At 45.7% G+C, this 23,463-nt stretch overlaps 1 protein-coding gene across 7 annotated transcripts; it reads left to right on the plus strand.

The window, feature by feature from the left end:
* Window positions 1–5,723: 5,723 nt before the first annotated feature.
* Window positions 5,724–23,112, plus strand: LOC112554167 (tripartite motif-containing protein 2-like). 7 transcript variants are annotated; one of them, XM_025221791.1, is made up of 4 exons: window positions 5,724–5,939; window positions 18,081–18,207; window positions 20,043–20,245; window positions 21,059–23,112. In XM_025221791.1, exons 1-4 carry the CDS (start codon window positions 5,823–5,825, stop codon window positions 21,887–21,889), a joined length of 1,278 nt encoding a protein of 425 aa, XP_025077576.1. In that variant the 5' UTR covers window positions 5,724–5,822; the 3' UTR covers window positions 21,890–23,112. The 7 variants fall into 7 exon arrangements, with proteins under 7 accessions (XP_025077576.1, XP_025077579.1, XP_025077583.1 ...); XM_025221794.1 differs by lacking the exon at window positions 5,724–5,939 and adding an exon at window positions 7,626–7,774; XM_025221798.1 differs by lacking the exon at window positions 5,724–5,939 and adding an exon at window positions 10,330–10,574.
* The last annotated feature ends 351 nt before the right edge of the window (window positions 23,113–23,463 follow it).

Below are 23,463 nucleotides of genomic sequence, written 5' to 3' on the forward strand. Positions count from 1 at the left end.
TGGAACCTGGCTGGTCGGGCCAGCCAGATCCCCAGCCCTGCCTTCAGCCGCGTGTTCCTACCTGTCGGGGTGCGCCATTTTTGGGCCCCCCAGATCCCCGCCCTGCCTCCACCAGGTGCTGTGACTGCGTGGTGCGCAGTGCCATGCCAAATCCCCAGCCCTGCCTATCCGCCAGGTGGTCTCGGACCTGGCGGCGGTGCGTCATGCCAGATCCCCAGCCCTGCCTCCGCCGTGTCTTGGACTGCGGGTCGTGCCCAGCCAGAGCCCCAAGCCCTGCTTCCAGCCGGGTGGTCTCTGGACCTCGGGTGCGTGCCTCCGAGTATCCCCAGCCTGCCTTCCCACCGGGTGTGCCTCTGGACTGCGGGTCGTGCCATGCCAGATCCCCAGCCCTGCCTTCAGCCGGACGTGCACTGTTGCCTGGACCTGGCGGGTCGTTGCTGCAGAATCCCACCCTCCTTCCACCAGTGGTGCTACTGACCTGGCACTGGGTCTCATGCACCACGCCCTGCCTTCAGCAGAGTTGGTGTCTGGATGCAGGTGCCGTTGCCCATGCCAGAATCCCCACCCGCCTTCCCCAGCTGTGTGCTTGCTTGCGGGGTGCTTCCATGCGCATCCCCAGCCCCTGCCTTTCCACCAGGTGGTGCTCTGGCCCCTGCGGGTCGTGCCTCAAATCCCCAGCCCCTGCCTCCAGCCAGGTGGTGCTCGGGACTGGCGGGTCAAAGGTCTGCGATCCCCAGCCTGCCTCCACCATAGTCTCTACCTGGGGGTGCGGTCCATGCCATCCCGCAGCCAGCCTCACAGCCAGGGTGTGCTCGCTGGCGAGGGTGCGTCGCCAGATCCGCCCTGCCTCCAGCCAGGGTTTGCTCGACCTCGGATGCTGTCCATGCCAGACACCCCGCCTGTCTCCAGCCGGGGTGCTCTGGACCTGCGGTGCGGCTGCCTGCCAGAATCCAGCCCTGCTTCCCAGAGATGTTCTCGACTGCGGGGGTGTCAGTCCATCCAGCCCAGCCCTGCTCCAGCAGCGTGGTGTCTGACCGGTCGTTCTTTCCATGCCAGAATCCCACCCTGCCTTCCACCAGGGTGCGTGCTCTGTACTGGCGGGTCGTCGCATGCCGTCCCCGCCCTCCTTCCACCAAGGGTGTCTCTCGACTGCGGGGTTTGCGGTGCCATGCCAGATCCCGCCTGCCTTCCGCCAGGGTGTCTCTGACCTGGCGGGGCGTGCCATGCCAGATCCAGCCTGCTTCCGCCAGGGGGGTGCTCTGACCTGCGGGTGCGATGCCCATTCAATCCCCCCTGCTTCCACAGGTGGTGCTCTGACCTGCGGGGTGCAGTCCATCCGAATCCACCGCCTTCGCAGGTGTGCTCTACCGGCGGCCGGGTGCGGTCATGCCGAAATCCCCGCCCTCCTTCCATCCGGGGTGTCTCTGGACCTGCAGGGGTGCCGTCCATGCCAGAATCCCAGCCCTGCTTCCAGCCAGTGTGTCATGGACCTGCCGGGTCGTGCCTGCCGATCCCCAGCCCTGCCTTCCAGCCAGGTGGTGCTTGGACCTGCGGTGGCGTCCTGCCAGATCCACCCCCTTCCAGCCATGGTTGTTCTCTAACCTGCGGTGCGTGCCATGCAGACTCCCACCGCCTTCAGCCAGTTGGTGCTCGACCTGGCGCAGGGTCGGTCCATCCAGATCCCCAGCCCTGCCTTTCTCCAGGGTTGCTCTGACTCTGGGATGCCTGGCTGCCAGCCGAATCTCCCCGCCCCTTCCAGCACAGCGTTGCTCCGACTGCGGGTGCCGTCCATGCCAGAATCCCGCCCGCCTTTCAGCCAGGGTGGTGCTCTCGGACTGCGGGGTGCTGGCTCCATCAGCTCCCATGACCTGCCTCACCGGGGGTCTCTGACCGGCGCGGGACTGCAACTTGCCATCAGAATCCCCAGCCCTCCTCCAGCCAGCGTGGTGCTCTGACCTGGCCGGTGCCGGTGCCCATGCCAGATCCCAGCCCTGCCTTCGCCAGGGTGTGCTCTGACCTGGGCGGTGCGTGGGGGGGTTGCCATGCCCGATCCCATCCTGCCTTCCCCGGGGTGCTCCTGGACCTGCGGGCGCGGCCTTGCCAGAATCCAGCCCTGCTCCAGCGCAGGCGTGGTGCTCTGGACCTGCGGCGGTGCTGTGCTCCGATCCCCACCCTCCTTCCGCCAGGTGGTGCTCTGACCTGGCGGGTCACGGTCCATTGCCACGATCCCCAGCCCTGCCTTCCGCGGTCGGTGCTCGACCTGCGGGTGCCGTTGCCTCCAGACTCTCCCGCCCTGCCTTCCAGCAGGGTGTTGCTCTGACTGCGGGGTCGTGCCTCCAGCTCCCAGCCCTGCCTCCACCCGTGTGCTCACCTGCGGTGGAGTGCGGTGCCATCCCATCCCCGCACTCCTTCCAGGTGTTGCTCTGGACCTGCTGGGTGCCTGTGCCTTGCAGTCCCACCCTGCCTTCAGCCAGGGTCGTGCTCTGGACCTGGCGGCTCTCGTGCCCATCCAATCCCACCTGCCTTCAGCCGGGTGGTTCTCTACCTGGCAGTGCGTGCCATGCCGCTCCATCCCTGCTTCGCCAGAGTGTGCTCTGACCTGCGGTGCGTGCCTGCAGGTTCCCAGCCTCCTTCCAGCCACGGGTGGTGCTCTGGAGCCTGGCGGGGTGTGCGTGTGCCATGCCCAGAATCCACCCTGCCCAGCCAGGGTGGGCTCTGGACCTGGCGGGGGTGCGGTGCCCATGCGATCCCCAGCCCTGCCTTCCAGCTTCAGGGTGGTGCTCTGGACCTGCGGGTGCGGTGGCCTGCCAGAGATCCCCAGCCCTGCCTTCCAGCCAGGTGGTGCTCTACCTGGCGGGGTGCGGTGCCATGCCAGAATCCCCAGCCTGCCTTCCAGCCAGGGTGGTCTCTGGTTACCTGCTGCGGGGGTGCGATGCTATGCCGATCCCCAGCCCTGCCTTTCCAGCCAGGGTGGTGCTCTGGACCTGGCGGGGGTGCGTGCCATGCCAGAATCCCAGCCCTGCCTTTATGCCCCCCCTTTCCATCAGCCCCTTCTCTCATTGGTAGGACTGTGCCATCATGGGATGGTATGAAGCCGGTGACCGATGACTCACCACTCGCCGGTGACTCACCACACGAAAGACAAAGGGAACGATGTGTCATCATCAAGGGAAAACTTTTGGATTAATGGAGGCTCAGCAGGTATCAATTCGTGTCCTCAACTGTGGAGCTCCTTCTGGACAGAGACTCAAGATTATGAGGACAGTGGCTCATTTGTTCAAATATCGCCTTAACGACGCGATTTCATTCGAATATGATGCCTAAAGGCTAAAAGACAAGGCTAAACTAGCTAGTCACCATATAACATGCCTGCTGGAGTAAATTAACAAGTTTATGAACAACTAGCTACCCACATCCCTTCGCCCCTCGAGCATCAAATAGATGGATGAAGAGAAGCAAGAAGAGGGAGAAGTTGTCTAGAGGCGGCGAAGTACTTTGCATTCGAAATGACAACGCTTGGGGTGATAGACATTTCACGTGACTCTACCCGATTGTCAGCTGACTTTCCTCCCGTGTCTGTCTCTTATGTTGCTGTCATCCTAACCCCAACTCATCACATGCCTTCACCAACCTCAGCCTCTACCCTGACATTCCATGCGTAGGGTATATTTTCGTTTTATATGCACTATGAGAGGAGGAGGAGTGGGCGTTGCATCCAGGGTAGGGTAGTAAGTGACCCCCATGATGGAGGACGAAATTCTTGCAGGAGTTCATTGGTGGCTTAAGGCAGAGTCGCTGTAATTCTTTTATGGGGAGAAATATTTCTTCTGCAGCATCGGGTGGACGAAACGTCTAGTTTATTGCTGGTCTGTCGTCGTGGCGGACTGTAAATGAGGACTAGCTGGAAGTCCTGAAATTGATTGAACGACTTTTGCTAAGCCAACCGGTCATTTGTCACTTGTAAACGTCATGGCATGCATGGTTTATGGACTATTGAAAAATTGTTTGGATAGCTATTGCATAAGCCCTTTGTATGAGGACCTCACAAAAAGACATCACAGAGAGAGAAAGAGAAACGAAACGCGCAGTTTTATCTGATCTGTATGCGTGCGTGTGTGTGTGTGTGCTTGCTGAAAAGAAAAATAGAGAAACGGTAAGGCATGTGTAGAATCCTGTTCCTCCTTTCTCAGCCATGCTTCTCTCTCTAATAGTTTTTGGAATGACGCATGTCTCTACGCGTGCGTGCGCACATAATAGAGATATTAAACTTATTTAAAACCTATGCCTGAATATATTATTGTGGTGTTGCTTTTGTCTACCTAAAGATTTGAAGTGGAAACCTTTCCACGATGTGAGCCGAGGGATTTTGGTTTGTTGTTTCATTAATCCCAAACAGTAAATACTTTATTGCTAAAGATCTCTAATTACTTCAATTCCTTAATTTCTTTTCAGCTATTATTCATATATATATATATATCGGCTAAACTATAAATCAAGAAAACCTTATCTCCCCAATAGGCGTAAAAAAAGAATATTTTTTGATTGAACTACTGCTTACTAATGAACTGTGATCAGACAGTATGTATTATATTTCAGATTTTTAATTAATCCTTAGATGAAAGAACTTTGGTGCACCGATTGGTTAAGTTAGCTTACAAAGCCTATTGATATCACTTCGATGAGTACAAAATTTACATATCGGCTGGAGAAGTGTTTGCATGTTCAAAGTTAGACAACTCTGCATACATTGAAGTATTTTCAGATGGTTGCGGTTATGCACCTTGAATTGTTTTCTTCGCTTGCCAGTTACCCGCTGTTGATGCGTCGTTACTAAACGCAATCTTTTCCTGCCACCCCAGTTTTGCTTCTACCTTTTATCAAAACTGTTTGTACACATTTTCTATGTTTTTTTGTAACACAATCTGCCTGTGGTTACAGACGGCCATCGCTGCTGACTCCGATCTCGTCCGATTGACGAAGGAAGCAATCACTCATACGCAGTGACCAGGTTATCGCTCTTTGGACATTTTTTATTCGAAAAGTGTAAACCTCTTGTGCCGTTTGTTTGGAAAGTGGTGACATAAAGTAACTATAGTTCAGATGGTTGATTTGAAGCTTTCAGCTATCTTCTAGACAATGCTGCATTTTTTCGGATTTTCACTTTTCTCTGTAGAGTCCTTCTTTCTGAAATAACATACTTTTTTAATATGTTTGCGAGTATAAAAAATTATGTCCTGTTACGATTATGCATTTCTGAACAAAACCACAACTGTGCACTTTGTTTCTCTTTTTATATTGTTGTTTCCAGCGTATGTTTTGACAGAAATAAATTATATGCTCCACATAAATCTTCTAAATTTGTAATTGTTCTAACGACATATTCGAACTATTAAGCCATCAGAAATTTTCAGTAATTAGCTGACAGCTTCTTGCGAGAACAGCTGTGACTAAAAATGATTAGCTCTTACTATAGTTCTATTTTGTATTCTTTACGCAATAGATTATCAATGTAATAGTGTGAATGTCTGAAAAAGAATGAAAAAATGACAGAAGAATAAGAAAAATTTTATCACAGAACCAAAGAAAAACAGAATGCAACGATTCACGTTGAAGACAGATCCAGTACTGCGGCTATGAACGAGCCCACACCCATCTCCACTGCATGGAGTTCTGCGCAAGCTCGGTGACCTCAGGTCAGTTCGCAGCTTGCCACTCAGGTGATTTTGTTTATTTACCGGGTGTTTGTTGAGCGTTTTTACCAGCTTTCGACCCTCCCTCCTCCCTCAGAGAATGCGAGCATCAGCGACGGGGATGCAGCAGTGATGCAGGTTATGGTGGAGGCCGCGCCCGACATCTCCTGTGGCTGTCACCGACGCCTGCTGAAGTTTCTGGGCCTCCCCTACGCCTGCAGCCAGCGCCATGTTTGCCACTACTCTCAGGTTGGTCGATAGCAGGCATTCTGTCTTAGAGCCTGCACACCAAAGTACAATGACAGGATGGCTGTAGTGCTGTGGGTGCCTGGCGAGTCGACAGGCAGATATTCCTCCAGCAGCTTCTTGAGACTGTGTTAGAGGTAGTGACTTTACTAGAAATAGGACTGTATCAAAAGATAGTGACTGTATTAGAAGGGAGAGACTGTATAAGATGGTAGAGACTGTATACTGACTATATCAGAAGGTATTGTACGGGTGTAATTAAGGGTGGGAGAAACGAGCTGACCTACGTGTTTTTTTCCTTGCTCCCGTCCTCTCCTTTCATAAAATATAACGCATTAAGTACTACATCATTCATGTTCTTTTGTTTGACGCTCGCGATATTATCTTTTATAAATCTCTTGACTTCTGCACAGCTTTACTACGCTACTTCAGTGCTTTCATGTTGGTCACGTGAACGTGGACATTTTAAAAAATATGCTGAGTGACCTTAGTAACTATGGATTATTTACAAGTTTAAATTATGATCCTAAGGTCGTTAACGCTGTCTTGGGTGATAATGACCCGTGATTGTTTGTGATCTGTTCCCCACACCAAACCCCCACCCACGTCCCTCCACACATCCTCCTAATTCTGACCATTTCGTACACACCTCACGTGACTTTGTTTGAAGTTTTCATAGTAACGCAGTTTTCTACATTTCTTACAATCAGGAAAGTAGAGATCTTCCTAAAGTTTTTGACCCCTTTGGTTGCCAGACTAGTCCTTGAGAGAACTTCCAGACCAGAAGGTCATAACGAGTGCCCCATTTGGCGAGGACAATGGACAATGCTCTCTTGGCGCTTGAGCCGGGGAAAATCTCGGCAACATCTCGCGAACATGGGATGTACCTGCCGCCAAAGTGTTGTCACACCTGGGAACATCCCGTCATGCCCTGACAGCTGGTGCTATTGAATACAGAAAACATCGCGTGACAGCTGCATATCTGCACTACAGCAATAGACAATTTTATTTTCCTTTCTTTCTTACAGCAATCATCCTTTACTTCTAAGCAGCAGGCAATATCAATTTCAACTGTAAATGATTTCTGTTCTTCTCTCATCTTTACTTACTTCACAAAACAATAAGCTGACCTTGGTGAATACTCACTGTTTTTATTTATCTACTTCATCTCTTGAAAAGTCTAATTCCCTTTTAAATGGCCCAGTAGCCTTTTCCGGCAATTCACATTCTACTCTCTGAACAAGAAACCTTTTTTATAATTTTATCTCCTCTCTCACTCCATGTCCCCCTCAATGTCTCGTTCTCTCTCTCTCTCTTTGTACATATCTTACTTTTCCCTTTTGTAGGTTTAATACCATTGTTTCAATTTCTTCTACTTACATCGGGACTAGATGTAAAAAGACATGGCTTTTGCTTTTTCTGTTACCCTCGTAAATGAAGATTTGTCATCTCTCTCTCTCCGATTTTTTTTTTCTTTGAATTTCGCGCACGACCCACTCATGCATGAAAGCAAAATCCGCTACAAAAGTGTGATATGTAACCTTTCGACATGTAAGCTACAGTTCATCAAATGTGTCTACGTGTAAAGAATGATTGGAAAATCAATGTGGCTGCGGCCGAGGTCTTGTCCCTTCTCTCCTGCCGCCAGCTGACAGTTGTCTGACGTCCTCGTCGCTCTCGTGTGTCGGAGGTTTGAAATCGATAGCAGTGTCAAAGATTTGGACCGATGCCTGCTTTTTGTGATCTTTCCCCGGCTCTGCATATTTCCATGCACGGGATGCTCAGCTTTGATGCTCACAGACCAGAAGATACACCACGGATTAACAGATGAGTCACCGGTAGGTATGAATGAACCTCCTTGTGTTATCATGATATGGCGGAAATGACATTCATTGGCGAGCAGACGGGATGGACTGGTCGATGCTAATTCTGAATATGATAAACAATAGACATATAAATTAGTATTCAATTCTATGTGTGGATTCGTGTGTTTTTTCTCTCTGGATTCAACAGGAGTACATATGGAGAAGGGACTGGAAATATTCTCTCTGAGAGTTGCCGTCACGTCTGCCTATCGCATTATCGATTGTTTCTTTCTTTTTCTCTTTCTCTCTGCTTTCGTGAGCAAACAACATCCCTGTATTCTGCACGTTACATGATGGCTCTTTGTCAAGCCTTCAGCAGCTGAAAAATACATGAAAGCTGATGCGTTTAAGTACAGACAGTTGACTGGTCGCATTCATATTTCATTTATCACTTCCAGTTGCAGAGACGTGCGAACATTTTTCCAAACAATATTGTTTCATCTTCACTTGATTTCCATAACAAAAATATGGCTGCAGAGAAGATACATGTTGACTTTGCAAAGTCATGTTTAAAGAGTCCACATTTCGTTGTTGATGTTGCCCTCATGGAGGTTTTCCAGCAATTTTGTTCTGTCTAACGAAGATGTGCATGTGTCGTGCAGAAAGCAGTTGTGACGAAAGGTCAGGTCACTGCGACCATGATGGGGTCTGTTCCTCTATCATTCCATGGTTGACCTTTAAAAGTTTTTACTACTCCTGCCTGTCTTCAGTATCATACGCCTCGTGGTGATGAACAATTGTGTTACTGTTTGTCAATTCCACTTGTCGACATATATTGTCTTCAGAAAGTTGCACTAAATAGTCAGTGTCCAGTCAGATGAAGCGTGCGATGCTCATCTATAGCATTTTCCGTACATCAAAACGGAATTTTAGAGGATCTGAACACTTTTGTTTAGAAAACTTAGACCGAAAGTTTCACACCTGTGAGCGTTATCTCTCAGTCTGAGGCGCGTACGCTACATATATCCGTGACCCCTGTGACCCAGAAAACTACGGTTTTCGTCCAGTGTCCCTATTAGCAGACATCACCGTGCGGGAGTGTTTTACAACTCTAACTCGTTTTCCAACCCTGGACGATGTGTATTGCTTCTTTATGGCAGCTAACAAGCTGCCCTCCACCTCTCGTCCTCTGGTCGTGAATGCAGATGTCTGTAGCCACCAGCGTAGTCCTCAGCCTCACTACGTGTTAGCTTTAGGGAGTCTGCGACCTCTGGCCTCGGACCTGTTTGTGCATGTCAAATAGTGGCAGTTGGCCATGTTTTGTAGTGCTGTCTGCACTCATGGTGCAAGTCGTTTGTTTATTCTGAAATTGCCTGTCGTTGCTGCCACAGCCTTGAAAGCGAGGCTACCTGCCTTGTCCCCAGGAAAGTTTCCCTCCACCTAATGTTTCCTGAGATCGACGAGCTGGCCTAATGAAGATGGCCTTTGTATCGCTCACAATGTTGTCAGCTGATTGTAACCTCGTTACCGTTTGTTTGTGTCCTTATCATGGGTCTGCTAAGACGATGACAACTTGCCTCTCGTTAACTTAATTGTTCGCATAATTTGTTACTAGGAGATAAAAATAAATTTTACACAGTGGACTGTTAATGTAACAATATTAACAGTATAAATAGTTTTTAGACTAAAGTCATTTCGTACATAAGATATAGCCATCGGAAGAAATGGTCAAAATTCTGGCAGCAATTCTTGTCAAAATACAACTTAGGCCAAGGCTAGGAGGCTTGTATAGCGAACTGGTCAGATGTAAGCAAGGAAGGTATAAAGGATGGTCGTGGGTGTTTATTTACTTCCAGCACACATTTAATGTCATACATGAGAATGCTTTTGTTGACACTGATGGACTCTAGTTCATCTTTTCTGTAGGGACACCACCAGTTATTGCCTATGTCGTTTTGGAAGTAAGTCCTGATCCTTATCTCTCCCTATTCAAGCTTATAATTATAATCTCTGTTTATGTTAAAAAGCATGTAAAGTATCTTCGGTATAGATTTTCAGTCATTCAGAAATATTTTATAAGATCTGGCCTAACTTGATGAATGCTTGACTACATTTGACTATAGATAAACAACACACTATTCAAGTGTAGGCGTCTTGCAGCTGACCGCGCTCCGGGGGTCCAACAATTATATTTGGGTGGAGGTCATTGAAATAGATGACAGGATAATTTAACGTGCTGACATTTACTCACAAAGAGATAATTAATTTAAATGGATTGTCTCAAAGGCCTTTCAATTATTTCATTGATTATCAGTCCATGGTAGTCAGTGTACGGCAGTCCTGCTGTCAAAGCCATCAGCCTACGCACTTATCACCAGCGCTCCTCCCCACACACACTTCGGTACCGACGGAAACTTCCATGTATGGAAATTTTTTCAAATTCAATTGTACTTCGGAGTCGGAACGGCACGACGTCAACCGAAGCTCGTTCGACAACATTCGTCGGACGGTAAATTTAGATTTTTGAATGTGTGTAGACCATACGCCATGCTCGGTCTCACCAATCGGGGCCCGCAAATTTGACCGAGCAAGAAACAACAAAAGGAACACCCAACCGCCCTGTTTTATAAATCCCTGAAGGGACGGCTTGGTTGAGCTTGAATTCGCTTGGGGAGAAACTTGCCGTGTGACACGCTTGGGAGTACATCGAGGCCTCGCTGGCGACACCACAAACACCTTTGCGACTGTACACAGGGGAGAAGCCAGGTGCACACCACACCGTCTCTGCAACAACAGACGATCTTTTGACATTTTCAGTATCCTTACCACAGAGGTAAGACCTCATATTAACTACTTTGAGACTGGTTTCATGTGGAATGCCCGCGATTTATGTTTTTCATGTTAAGTGAGAATCGAGATAATACCTGAAGTATTCTGTTCTCCCATCGGATCCATGATGTCGCTTTAAAACTACATTTTATTCACAAGGTGACAAAGGAATGTCTGTAGGTAATGATAAACTACGTGGTGATGTTATGTTTTATTAGGGGTAAGGTTTAAAGTACAATAATTTCATCTTTGCGTTTATCTGTTTCAATTCTACGTCTGTATATATGTATATCATACACGGCAATGTTGAGAAAGAAACGACGCAAATTCTCAGTCTGCATTCATAGGTCAAAGGTTAGCCAAGTAACAGGCAACCCTTTGCTTCTGACGTTCAGAATTTCCAATTACTTTTTTTTTCTGTCCAAATGCTTGATAACCATTGTAAGAGTTTGCCCAGGTACTAGTCGAGGGCGTTACCGGTGCAGGTCTTGTCACGGTGTCGGATTGATGCGCTGTTTGCACTCCCCTCACATTAGTCTGTCAAGATAACATTAAATTTATGTCGTGTGAATAAGTAAATGCTTAGCCTCGCCAACACATGAATAGCTTAATATACGTTTTTTTCGCGCGTGCCAGATAAAGGTCGAGTGTTATCTATTACAGGGTTTAATATTCAGCTCAACTGAGAATTTTTGTAAGGCTTTTGAATTAATTTTCGGGAAAAGAAGAAACTGATAAGACATATTTCTAACGAAATGTTATTTATACATGCCAACTGAATTTAAAATCTGCTATATTACCGTTTTGTTTAAGTAGTTATAAGTTTTACGATAGGACATTTTTTCAAACTACGCAAATGTTTATGTTGAAATATTTAAGTCCATATTTTTTTCTTTCATGATTTATCTAGCCAGAAACCTGTTTGTAACTGTTTTGAGATTACCTGCACAAAAACCAATCCTCAGAGGGCCTATCTCTCACTTTCAACCTGTGCATGTGAGGATAGGGGTTGCCAGTCATTTTTTTAGTTTTGGGCCGTAATGGATATTGTCACGCCTTTTCTCGTTTCTTTGCTTTTTCCCGTCAGGCATTCCGAGTCGTATCTTGGCAACCACAAGAGCTCTCACGGGACATAGTGATTAAAATGTGTTTAAAATTCTCTTCTCCCCTCGTTCAGATCTTGGGAGTCCACCTATATGTGTACAAGAGTCCTTAAATGAGTGGTTCAGCGGAGAGCATCCTGGTGACTGGCCTCCTCAACTGTTGCCACCCGGAAATAGAAATGACGAGAAATGCACTTAGAACTAGTTCAACTTCCGAAACATTGATGCTGCGTATATCATAGACCTCTGCTTTGTCGTCTGATCTCGTCATTAAGCGAGAGGTGGAGTGAAACGCAGTGGGTAATCTTTCTCTTTGTGTATCTCACCTTGGCTTCTATCCTAAAGATTGCTTTTTAAAGCTCTGATAGAATTCGTATAGTTACTCTGTTCACCTGTAACAACACGCCTTTATGACTGTAATTAAACTGTTTTAACTGTAGGCCAGAATTAAACTTGAAGCCAACGAACATCGCAAGGAAAGGCGTTGGCGTGCAGTCCTCTTTCAAGGTGGTGAAACTTTACGGAAAAAAAAATAATACGGTCCATTACATGTTCCTCTTATTTTTGTTTCGTTGTTGGCTGTAACATTCTTCTTGAAAAATGCCTGAGATGATTGGAAAAAGCTGCAGGGAAGCTATCAGAAAACAGCAGCGCATGTACAGTTAAGAGACATGAAGTTCACTTTTTCCCCATCGACCTTCCTAAATACACAGGAGAGGAGGACTAAAGTTGTTGCTGATTCCAGAGACCTCTAGAAGGCGTCTCCTCGTGCTGAAGGCCGTTGGCTAACGTCCAAACTTCGCCCTAAGCTGTACTTTAAACGGACTTTCCTGGCACCCAATGGCGGCAGTCTTGTCCCAACATGTCGCCTGTTTCCGGTCCAGTTATCTTCAAATACGTCTGCACACAAACCTTAATCCATCTTGCTCCGTACAGATTAGTAACGGTAATCTCTAGCACACAATCAGAATCATCCTTTTCAAATGAAGACAGAAAAGATTCGATCGTCAACGGCTCTCGCCAGGTAGAGCTCGAACACCAAAGCCTGTGAATTGCTTACCTTGGGAAAGATGACATGTACTGTTGATAACTGTATATCTAATCTGCAGTGCAGTTGCGGACAGTTGGACAGTTTGAAGAAACAAGAAACAGTTCAGAAGTTATTGTTCCCTGCGGAAATGTGTTTCCGGCTACAGGAGTTAAACGTTTTGTTTCATAAGGCGAGTTTTATAAAACAACAAATAAAGACTAGTTGAAGGCTTCTTGAACGCTTGACACTCCAAATGTCTGTAGCATTCAGAATGTAATGAGTATTGTCATGTGGTCACACTGTCCGGGTCACATAGCGAAATAATTGTGACGATAACTTCATAAACTGCTTGTTGTTATTGTCGGGCTTAAAGTCAAGACATGGGTTCAATAATTTGCTAATTAGAACAGAAGTGTTTTCTGAACGTCAATTTTGTCACAACTTGTTTAACACAGCTAGCAATAAGTCATAAAGATGACCTCGGGCTGAAGCGCGGGCCCTTCGAGACGGGGCCTGGGGCGGCCACCCCTAACGCCGCCGCTGCACATTCTCTGTCTCTCACAGCGTGTAACACTAACGAGCGTCTGCAGATGCGCTTCTTTGGGTCGCTGGTGTCCCAGCCTGCAGGTCCAGTTTCAAACATTGCTCACGTGTTCGTCACATTTCAAACAAGGCTAGCTCCCATCCCTTGTCCAGACCATCTAATGAAAGGTCTTAAATCTTCACCTGTCGGCCGTTCCCCTACCACCACTCCGTCCTTCTAGCCTCTTGCGTTTTCTCGCTACCAGGCGGTGACGGTTGAACCCTCCACTTTCAAATAAGCCCTGCAGTCACGTGACTTGACCGCTCCTAGTATGCGGCAGGGGAAATGTCACTGTAGGTAGTGTGGACAACAGCGAGTCTGTCAACTGTCGTGTACTTGAAAGAGTATAAGCAAACACTTGTGGGGGTTTCTAGAACATTCTATGAAATGTTAGTGTGCAGCTTCTGCAGTGGACCCTACGCGTCAGATATATTCATGTCCCTTTTCTTTCGCTCCTTACTTTGCCACCGACTGTAAACGTGCTGTGCGGAAGTTATATGTGTTTCAATCACATGCTAGGCCGTAAATATTTCGTTCGTATCAACTAACCAGGGAAAGTCCCCCAAGGGGAAACACAGGAGAACTCCCAAAAGAGTGACACATAGCAACGGCAGTGAGCAAGGGGGTGCGACGGTGGTACACAGGTGACAAGCGGCAGGCAAGGATACTCCTCCCGCTGATCGAAAGAATATGTTGTGAAAAATGACAGGTCTTCCCCTGGCCACGCTACACCAACACTTAACAGCAGGAGATAATGCAGCTGTGAGTGAGATAAATGGAACTAAACAGTCGCCTACTACCTCGACAAGTTTTGTGTGAAGCTTTATAGCTATCAGGGCGGGGGCGTGTGTGGTCAGAAGATCGTGCAAGATGGCTGAAGGGAACGTGGAGTTGCTTCCAATGGAAGATACCGAGATAATGCAGGTAATATCTCATACAAGTGTATTGAAGTGTTGCGTGTGACTAGAAGAGCCGCTTAGTGTCGGTTGCTTTGTGGGTCATAATGTTGTTACAAATTTGACATGACTTTTCTAGGCTAAGATTTATGTTGAATAGTTTTTTATTTGTATTATTATTATTTCCAATCCGTTGTAACTGGGGAACAGCAACCACGCACGTGCTAGTGAAATGAGATTATTTGTCATGGGAGTTTCAGTGCATGGCAATTCATTCTTAACGCTGGAGAACTCGCACCTGCGACTGTGTGACCTGTTGTATCCTTATCTACCTACTTAACTACACACGCATCGCATACTTACATGTATGCATACATATGCTCGTGCAAACAGCTAGTCTGAACTATAGGAACTTTCAACCTTTGACATTTCTACTGGCATATGCTCTTTTTCGAGCGAACACCAGCACTGAATGTTGCTGGGAGGCCATCAGCAAAGCTGTCATTTGGCCCACGGTTTGTTGTTTGTGGTTTGACTGCAACTTGTTTGTCTTCCTGGTCAGTCTGTCCTCTCGAGTCTCTCTGTCGTGTTCAGAGTGTAAAGTCTGTCATGTCCTGGTTTGAACCAGCTCCGGACACTCCTTGCCCTCGTCAGAGTCGCCGTAAAAATAGGATTTCCGTTGGCCAAGTGCTTTGAAGTAACGTGTCTCCATGTACACCTTCTGTACTTTCATGTGTGTGAGAGAGAAAGAAAGAAACCACGTATTATTTTCCGTGTTAGCTCGTATTTTGTAGTAATTACACGCACACGCCCATTGTGAGGAGAGAGGGAATGTCATACAATACCTCAATCATATAATAACCGATACAAACGCCCTGGCGAGGTCACTGGGTGATGTAGAAATTGTAGACGATCCCCTTTCATTTGAAAGTCAGTCAACCGTGCATATCTCTGTGCCATGCTACACTTCTGCACCACATCATTTGTTGTCAGTCTTGTTTCGTCATCCTGTCGCTGGGACAACTCTCTCTGGCACGTGTGCATGCGTGTGACCTCTGCATGCGTGTGACTTGTGCGTGCGCGTGACGTATGTAAGGTGGGTATAAGTAGAGTGGGTGTGCGTGCAGGTTTGTATCGTACAGCGTAGTATGTTGTGGGTGAGGTGAGGTGGTGTGAGGAGTGCCTTGTTGTGTAGTGTGGTGGCACAGAGACTAACCCACTTACATTCCTGGCTACGCCCACTCGCCGAGCATTGTCGTGAACACCCACAGCAAACATGGCGGGCTCTCAGAATGATCGATGGCAGTTCAATAAACGCTAGAACAGGCCAACATGACGACGATTCAGGTCTGCATAATCGCCTCCTTGCTTCTGAATAATAGGATGTGTTAATGTTCTCGCACTAATGCTTGTTGTGTGTGTGTGCGCGCGCGCGGGGTGTATGTGTTGGTGGAATATGTGCTTATTCATGCACGTGTTTTTGATTGCAGAGTGTGTGAAAGAGCGAATGAGAGAGAAATACTATGCAGTACGAGAAGTGTGTCTTTTTCCTGTCACCAATATTTATTCACACTTCCTTTTTTCTATTCGTTGCTACGCAGTAGATGCGTTGGCACCGAACTATATGACTTAGCTGTTGTTATTCTGCTGTTACATTATATCTTTATTCCACTTTTTCCCAATCATAGATGTTAAAAATAACAGCAGCTCTGTGTTGTGTGCATCCTGCTAACACTGAAGCACTGCCAGGTGAACAAATACGCGCTAAGTGCACCATTATCTGTGCAAGGTTTCTCGCACCATGTGCTTGATATTATGTGTCCGTGTAGGATGAGTACAATTCAGCTCTTTATGCCATGGGAAAGAATGGGGGGTTTGTTTGTTTTCTTATTTATAATACAGACATTGTTGTAGGCTGTTTCACGTGCACAATCTAGACGGTTGTTTTCCACAAAGTGCTTTGTGAAGCTGCGCTGGTGTTAAACTGAACGGATGTAGACGGTTTTCAACTGAAAGAGTTAACTTACAACATAACTAAATACACAGACATTGCAATTTTTGTTCTTTCTATTATTCATGATTCAAAGAATTAAAATTATCTATGCAAACGTCATTAAGTGGCCATATCCAGTAATCCAGTAACCCTGGTGGATGTTAAGAAGATATTTTCACAATGTAATAAAACTGTATTTTTATTTACCTATTTATTACACTTTGGTCACCAAAATTTATGTGACTTTCCGGTGGCTATATTGGGCATATTACCGTCGAAGGAAATGATTTATTGGCACTTCAAAATCCTGTGCGGCGTCGGTGTGTGACGTATCACAAAAACCAGTTTTACTAGTCCGAGGTTCATCGGCGCAAGTTACTCGCGAACTCCTCGTTCACTAAGGTCAAGATTTCAGGCTAAAAAAATCATCGCACAATATGGAGAGGTATAGGTCTTTGTTGGTAGCATGTCTTACTCGTTCTCTCTCATTATGATCTGATTTGGACGGAAATAGAGGAGCCAAACGATGAGACATCTGTTTCAAGCCGAAACATCACCAGAGAGCAGATGGTCGGATTCCCTGCTGTGCTTTGCGCAGCGTTCTTGCGTGGCCATGTTTGAATTATAGTAGTCTGTGCGTCTTGCTTCACGTGAATTCATTTTTAATTTGTTTCCTTAGTTCAGAAAAAAGGGAAGTCCTTACCTCCACACCCACACCCACACGATCTCCCATCCCTGGAGGTAGTTTTGGCTCTTATCGTAGGTCTGGATGTCTGACGATCTCTTTGCCGCTTTAACAGGTTTTTCATGCTGTCGAGGTTTTGGACACCGTTTTCTTGAGTCATTTAACTGATGTTTAGTAACATAATAACAAAAGTTTTTTTTGCAATGGCGGGAGGGATGGAAAGAACACGAATGACTTGACCAGCGCATAAACACATTCTGGCATTGGTGTGTGTCTGTGTGTGTAAGAAGTTGCATTATGTATACAAAAAATGTGGTATGTGTGTGTATGAAAGAGAGAGAGACTACGTGTGTAAGAGAGAGACAGAGAAGAGTGTGTGAGAGAAGGACATTTTGTGTGCGCGCGTGTGCATGCATGCTGAAGTAACCTTATATCACACACAACAAAAAATCATCTGCTGCCGTTCCAACTACTCCCCGCTCTTGCTGCTGATGCTGCCATTTCTCCTTTTTTCATCTACTATTACTACCATCACACCATCTCCACCACCGCCACCGTTATCCACGGTTGCTTCCCCCCCCTTTACCCCCAACCCTGAGGGGCTAAACTACTGGCAGCCTCACATCCCTCGCTTGTGCTGCTGCCTGGAGTGCAAACTTAAACATCGAAACTCATACGGGCACTTAAACCCTAGCTTCTCCATCCCCGCCACAGCCCACTTGCAAAACATTGCCTGCCCTACAGCGTCCACCCAGTGCCAGAGCTTGTGTTTAATGCCACCCCGCGATGACCGGGGAACTGCCTGTTTAAATGGCCCCTTCATTTTTGTCTGTGTTGATGCTGAATGCTAAAAATAAGTAACTCATACAAAAATGTTATAATTTTTGTTTTAACATTTCTTGTCAATTTTTTTGTTGAGCGTTCATTAACTCTTTAAAATTGTTTGTCTTAAGTTCACATTTACTTCGTGTGTAATCAACTGTATAGCTTTATCTTCTCTTTACAGCGAATTAAGAAATAAAGTATTTCTTTGCTTGCCATTTTCTTCTTTACACATCAGTTTTCCCTTATTATACCCTAATTATATATATATTATATTCGATAGAAATCTTGTTCAGATAAGTGGTATTTCAAGCTTTTCGACCGGCTTCAAACATTGTTTCGATATGTTATATCGCTGTTATTAAAGAAATACTAAATATTCTATGTTTGTGTTTCAGGTTCGCACAGACTCAGCCTCAGCGCAAGAATCAGTTGGTACTGAGGATTCTGCAATGATGGATACCGAAAGCTTGCGACTAGAGGAGAAACTGCAGTCATTCCAGAACGAACTTAACGACCACACAGGTAAGCACCTTTACAGTGACTTTCCTACCTGCCCGGTGGTGCCACGGTAAAACGCTTGGCACCAATACGGCGAGAATAGGATCAGCAGGGTTCAGAATCTCGCCTCGGGCACTTTTTTTTTTTTTTTTGTTTTGCACGTGACACCTGCTTGCAAGACCAACTGCCATGCTGCGATAGAGCCTTAGCTCTTGGCTCGATGTAAAACTACAGATAGATAATTTGTAGACATTCCGAAAACTTCCATTATTAAATGATAACAATATGTAATATGGAGAGGAAGGACAAAGAACTAGAAATACTTTGCTGAAATAGGAAGAGACGAAAAAAATATGGTCTCGCCACCAAGTGCATTTCATTAGGTGTAGACTTTTTTTTCTCCGCCTAAGTTACTGGTCAGTTACTCCTTGTTCAGAAATCTGTGACAGCAAGCATGACACAAAGTTCCCAGACCTGTCTGAGCCCTTTCTTGGTCTGGTAGAGCGAGTAGGGAGATCTTGTATGGCTACTAAAAAAATGGTCTAACAAGTTTCTTTAAACTTTAGTGTTACCCCGAGCGCCCTAGTATTGTTCAACAGAGGCAAAAGGAGACTGCTTCTCATTGCTGTCTGAGCGCTGGACTGTCATAGCAGCATCCTTCTTCCCCGAAATTTTATTGTAAAGTCCTCAAGTGTGCGCTTCCCGAACTGGAAAGCCAATTCTTTGAAACGAAACCAAAGCGGTTAGCTTGCCTTCCAAATGGGGCAAGCTTTCTCTAATTTATACTACGTGGACAAGGCCCGAATCGTTCCAGTTTGGATCGCAACAAACGAACAGCCAATGGAAAGTAAGTTTTTTTGCAAAAGATAAAAGTATACTCGTTTGTATCACTGTTTATTTTTAAAATCTGTATATACGATATGTTTAGAAGGTGCCCGGTGATGGTTAGAGAGCTCAGTGTGGCTAGCTGGTGCGATTTCATGTTCAGCCCAGCATAATGAACCAGTTATGTACCTGTCTGTGCGTTTGCCACATCTGTTGCCACAAAATCCATAGTATGGATTTGTGTGTACGATGCTGTCTACTGTACACGGTCATACACAACACACTTGTGCGACCTCATCGGTACTGGAGAAGCAATGACCACCGACACCATAAACGATGGCGACGATCTGTCATTTCAAAATCTTCAGGTGGGGACTAGTTATACCTTTCTTTTAAGCTACTAGCCCTGCAGTTGGGATCACAGCTTGCGATTTTTTCAGTTTACAACAAAGCATGATCGATGCACGCAGTTTGAACAGAACAAACGGTTTTGTTGTCGAGTAACTGTCAGCTACACGTAGCACTGTTTAAATATGCCGAGGTCGTGGAGCTGTTCTTCTGTCGGGAGGACATCTGAACTGTTGTATACTTAGCTCTTCGTTGTCTTATTTATGTATTTGAGCTTCCTCTCTTCAAACATAGGGGTAGACTACTGGATAGAGTGATTAAATCCCCGTTGACCCAGCTGTACAGCTGGTACTCGTCTCCTTAGAATGCTGGGGACGGTTATGCCTCATTTCCCTACGTGACTATTTTTTCAATATTTTTATCAAAGATATGCACTTAAGTTAATATTGACTTGTTTGGTATTTACTTTTTCCTCGATGTAGACATCTTTATTATACACCTTCTTAATAACCTCTTAACCCTGTGCATGCTAGAACGTTTCTGTCCATCATTCGATGTTTACTTTGTTCACAGGGATTTAAAAAAAAAATCTGTACTTTGGCCTGTTGTTGTGGATCTTTGAAAGGATTAATCAAGGGAAGTTTTTTTTCTTGATTAGTCATTTTGTGTTCTCCTGTATGTTACAGCTCCATCTGTGGATCCCTGGACTATGACCAACCAACTGAGAGAGCTTGAGAAACAAAGACGACGAAACCTGATCTTTGACGAAGAACGATTCGAGGAGACCTTTCTCAAGTGTCTTATCTGCCGAGAATCCTACAATGACAATGACAAGACTCCGAAGATGCTGCCCTGTCATCACACATTTTGTTTGGACTGTCTATGTCAGGTATGTGGAAAGCGGCAGAAGCCGATCGTTTATGTAGCTTGCGCTAATAAGGTCAAAGGTTATAATGGGGATAGACTAACATTGAGCTTCGCCCAAATACCTGCTTAGAAATAATGAGTGTGCTAGACTGCCATGTCAGCAGCAGATTCACCTGTCTCCAGACTAGTTTGTCTGCCTAGAAAAGAACGTCTGAGCATTCGTAAAGAAAGAATAATTGAATTTGTGGGTCGGCAGGGTCGAGGATGTTTGTTTTATATGATTACCTTCGTAGCTTACTTTAAGACATGTCTTTGGTAAAGCCCCTTTTTAACTGTTAAAATATTAACAGAACTTTGGCAAAGATTTTGTATAATCGACATGTAAAGACTTGGTCAAATGTTCGTCCGTATTTTTTGGTTAAGAATAGACTTAAAATATTGGAACTCAAATATTCTTTTACATTAAATTGCGTAGCGAATCCTTTGTATTATTATTATTATTATTGTGTGTGCACGTGACTGCTTGTTGGTGTGTATGTGTGTATATATGTGATATGTAAAAACACAAAACAAATGTGTTGCATGTCTTTCATGCTCTCTGTCTCTCTCTCAAACACACATATAAAGAGTACGACCTCATTAAAGACAAAAAAGACATAGATATGTTCAAGCGCATGAAAAATATTATCAAAATCCTGTGCTAATGCTTTCCTTTGGTCTAGGAGCACTGTTCTGGTACACTTCCCGTAGGAGGGATGGGGAAAGCAGTACAGCAGTGGGCGTACTATTAATAACTCTTTTCTCAACATTTTTCCTCCTCCTGTGCTGTTACCAGATGTTCCGCGTGGAGGGTGAGTTTCGCCAGTCTCTGAGTTCAGCGTTCCGAGGTATGCCGCTTGCTGTCAAGATCCAGTGCCCAAGCTGCCGAGATGGACTGATCACCTCGGAGGCCGAGCTGAGACGACTGCCCAACGACCACACCATCCTAGAGCTTCTCTCCTTCGTGAAGGAGACCGGGCGCACTGATGTGCAATACTGCTCCAAGCACCAGCTCCAGCCCCTGCACTTCTTCTGCGAGCCCTGCATTCAGCCCGTGTGCTGCGACTGCACGGTGATCGACCACAAGGAGAGCAAAGGTCACGTGGTGGTCAACGTAGACGAGGCGCTGGCCAAGTACACACCCATCCTGGACGACACGATGGCCAGCATCCGCACGCAAAAGGAAGAGGTGACCAAGCAGCGGCAGGCGCTGGGGCAGGCGGCGGAGACCGTGGATCGCATCCAGCAGGACCTGACGGACCATATTCGCACAGTCTTTGACCGCATCCGGGCAGTCTTGGACGAGCGAGAGCGAGAGCTGTATGACATCTCTGACGGAGAGATCAACCGCAAGCGGTCCACGATCGAGGCCCACCAGCAGACCCTCAGCGAGCGCGAGACGGCGCTGGACGCGCAACTTCGCGGCCTGCAGCAGGCCAAGAACGACAAGGACATTAGCCAGATGTTCACCGGTCACAAAACGGCCTGCGAGGTGCTGCAAAACCGGGTGCATGTACCCACAGACTGCATCAGCAATTTTAATGTCACGTTCCAGTTTAATCAACGTACGGACGCTACAGTGCGGCAGCAGATCAACAACCTCGGGGACATCATCTTCAAGTCGTGAGCATCCACGCATGCGTGCGTAACGGACGTTAACGACTGTTTGCACATCCAAGTGTGCATCTTCCGATATGATACTCAGATAATCTTGCACTCTTCATTGGAGCAAGAGGAAACCGGATGGTGCGTCAGGTCTGCCTTTACTTCATTCTACTTGACTGGCTGTTTCTCCAGTGTAGAAACTGACCGACACACAGAAACTGGAAAAATAAAAGAAAAAGAAACCAAATTTTTATTTTCCGCCTTCTTTAAGGCGACAGCTACAGAACTGCCTTGTTTGCCACCCCAACCCCCAGTCTTTCCCCAAAATAAAAGTCAGTGTAACTTTATTTTATTCCTTTAACGTTATATTTCTGTTTTTCTGTTTCAACTGACGTATTATTTCCGTTCTTATTTTATCAAGATCCTTGTGGTTATGTTTTTTTTAACATATGGCATACTTTTTAAAATTTATTCTTTTTATATTTGGTTAATGCGCGGTTTTGGAATTTCGATTTTGCTTTTATGGTTTGAGCAGATGTGTCCTCATGAGAACAATATGACACCAAAACTTATGTGTCGCTATGCTTGAGAAAAACGCATTGGAATTTGTACCTTACTGCACTGGATGTGTATGTTATTGTCCATTATCTCCCCTGTAACTTCTTGTCAGTAAACGTATCTTTAATATGTTATTTATATACCTCAAGTACTTAATTTGTTATTTATCAATACATCTGTGTAACTGCTTCGTTTATTGTCTTTGTTTTATTCTTCTATGTGAGTGAGAATTCGTTATATCCAAATTGTGTACATTCCAAAAAACGTTTTTATACTGCAAGGAGGTAAGATATTTGAAAGGGAAACGTGGATTTATTAGAAGAGGTGGTGATGGTTGGCTGGATAGTTGCTCAGTTGCTACTGGGTAAATTTTAATAGATTATCAATACTTCAAAACAATGGCGACAAGGGAAAAACTATACACAACTTAATTTCCGTCTGAGGCTGTTTTGTTTTCTTTCTTTTTTTTTAAGTAACATAATGTGAAAGATTTGGGACTTTGGGTGCAGAGTTGTTGTAAGAGCGAAATTTATCTGCTGAACAACAATGAAAAAATGTCATAACATGAAGTGCTTCAAAGTATTTAAGACAACATAGCACATTGCATATTTGTCATCGCCGACTTTATTTGTAAGAACTTTATCTGCTTTATGCGCCTCAACCGAATAAACCAGGTCATCAAAACTATCAGTAATGCATTCCATGTTGTTTATTCTGCCCACCGTTTTTCGTTGTGTAAACACGATACTTAAGAACTCGTGGTCGTAGTATTATTAGCGCCAGGTCTGAGAGCAACAGAAATGGAGGAAGTGTTCCTGTAGGTGCATTTCTTTGACCTGTAGTCCTGCTATACTGATACCTGTCATCGCCCCGTAATTACATTGCTACACGTGACTGCGTCAGTTACATATTTCTGAGAGGAAGAGACTTGTTCTTTCTCTAGACTGCTTTTAAGGTAACTGTTATATGTTAAAAATAAACACACACTCTTCAACTTATACATGCTTCTCTTTATTTCATACGTATCTTCCTTGTTTG

Source organism: Pomacea canaliculata, linkage group LG13, assembly GCF_003073045.1.
Source record: "Pomacea canaliculata isolate SZHN2017 linkage group LG13, ASM307304v1, whole genome shotgun sequence".
NCBI classification, from domain to species: domain Eukaryota; kingdom Metazoa; phylum Mollusca; class Gastropoda; order Architaenioglossa; family Ampullariidae; genus Pomacea; species Pomacea canaliculata.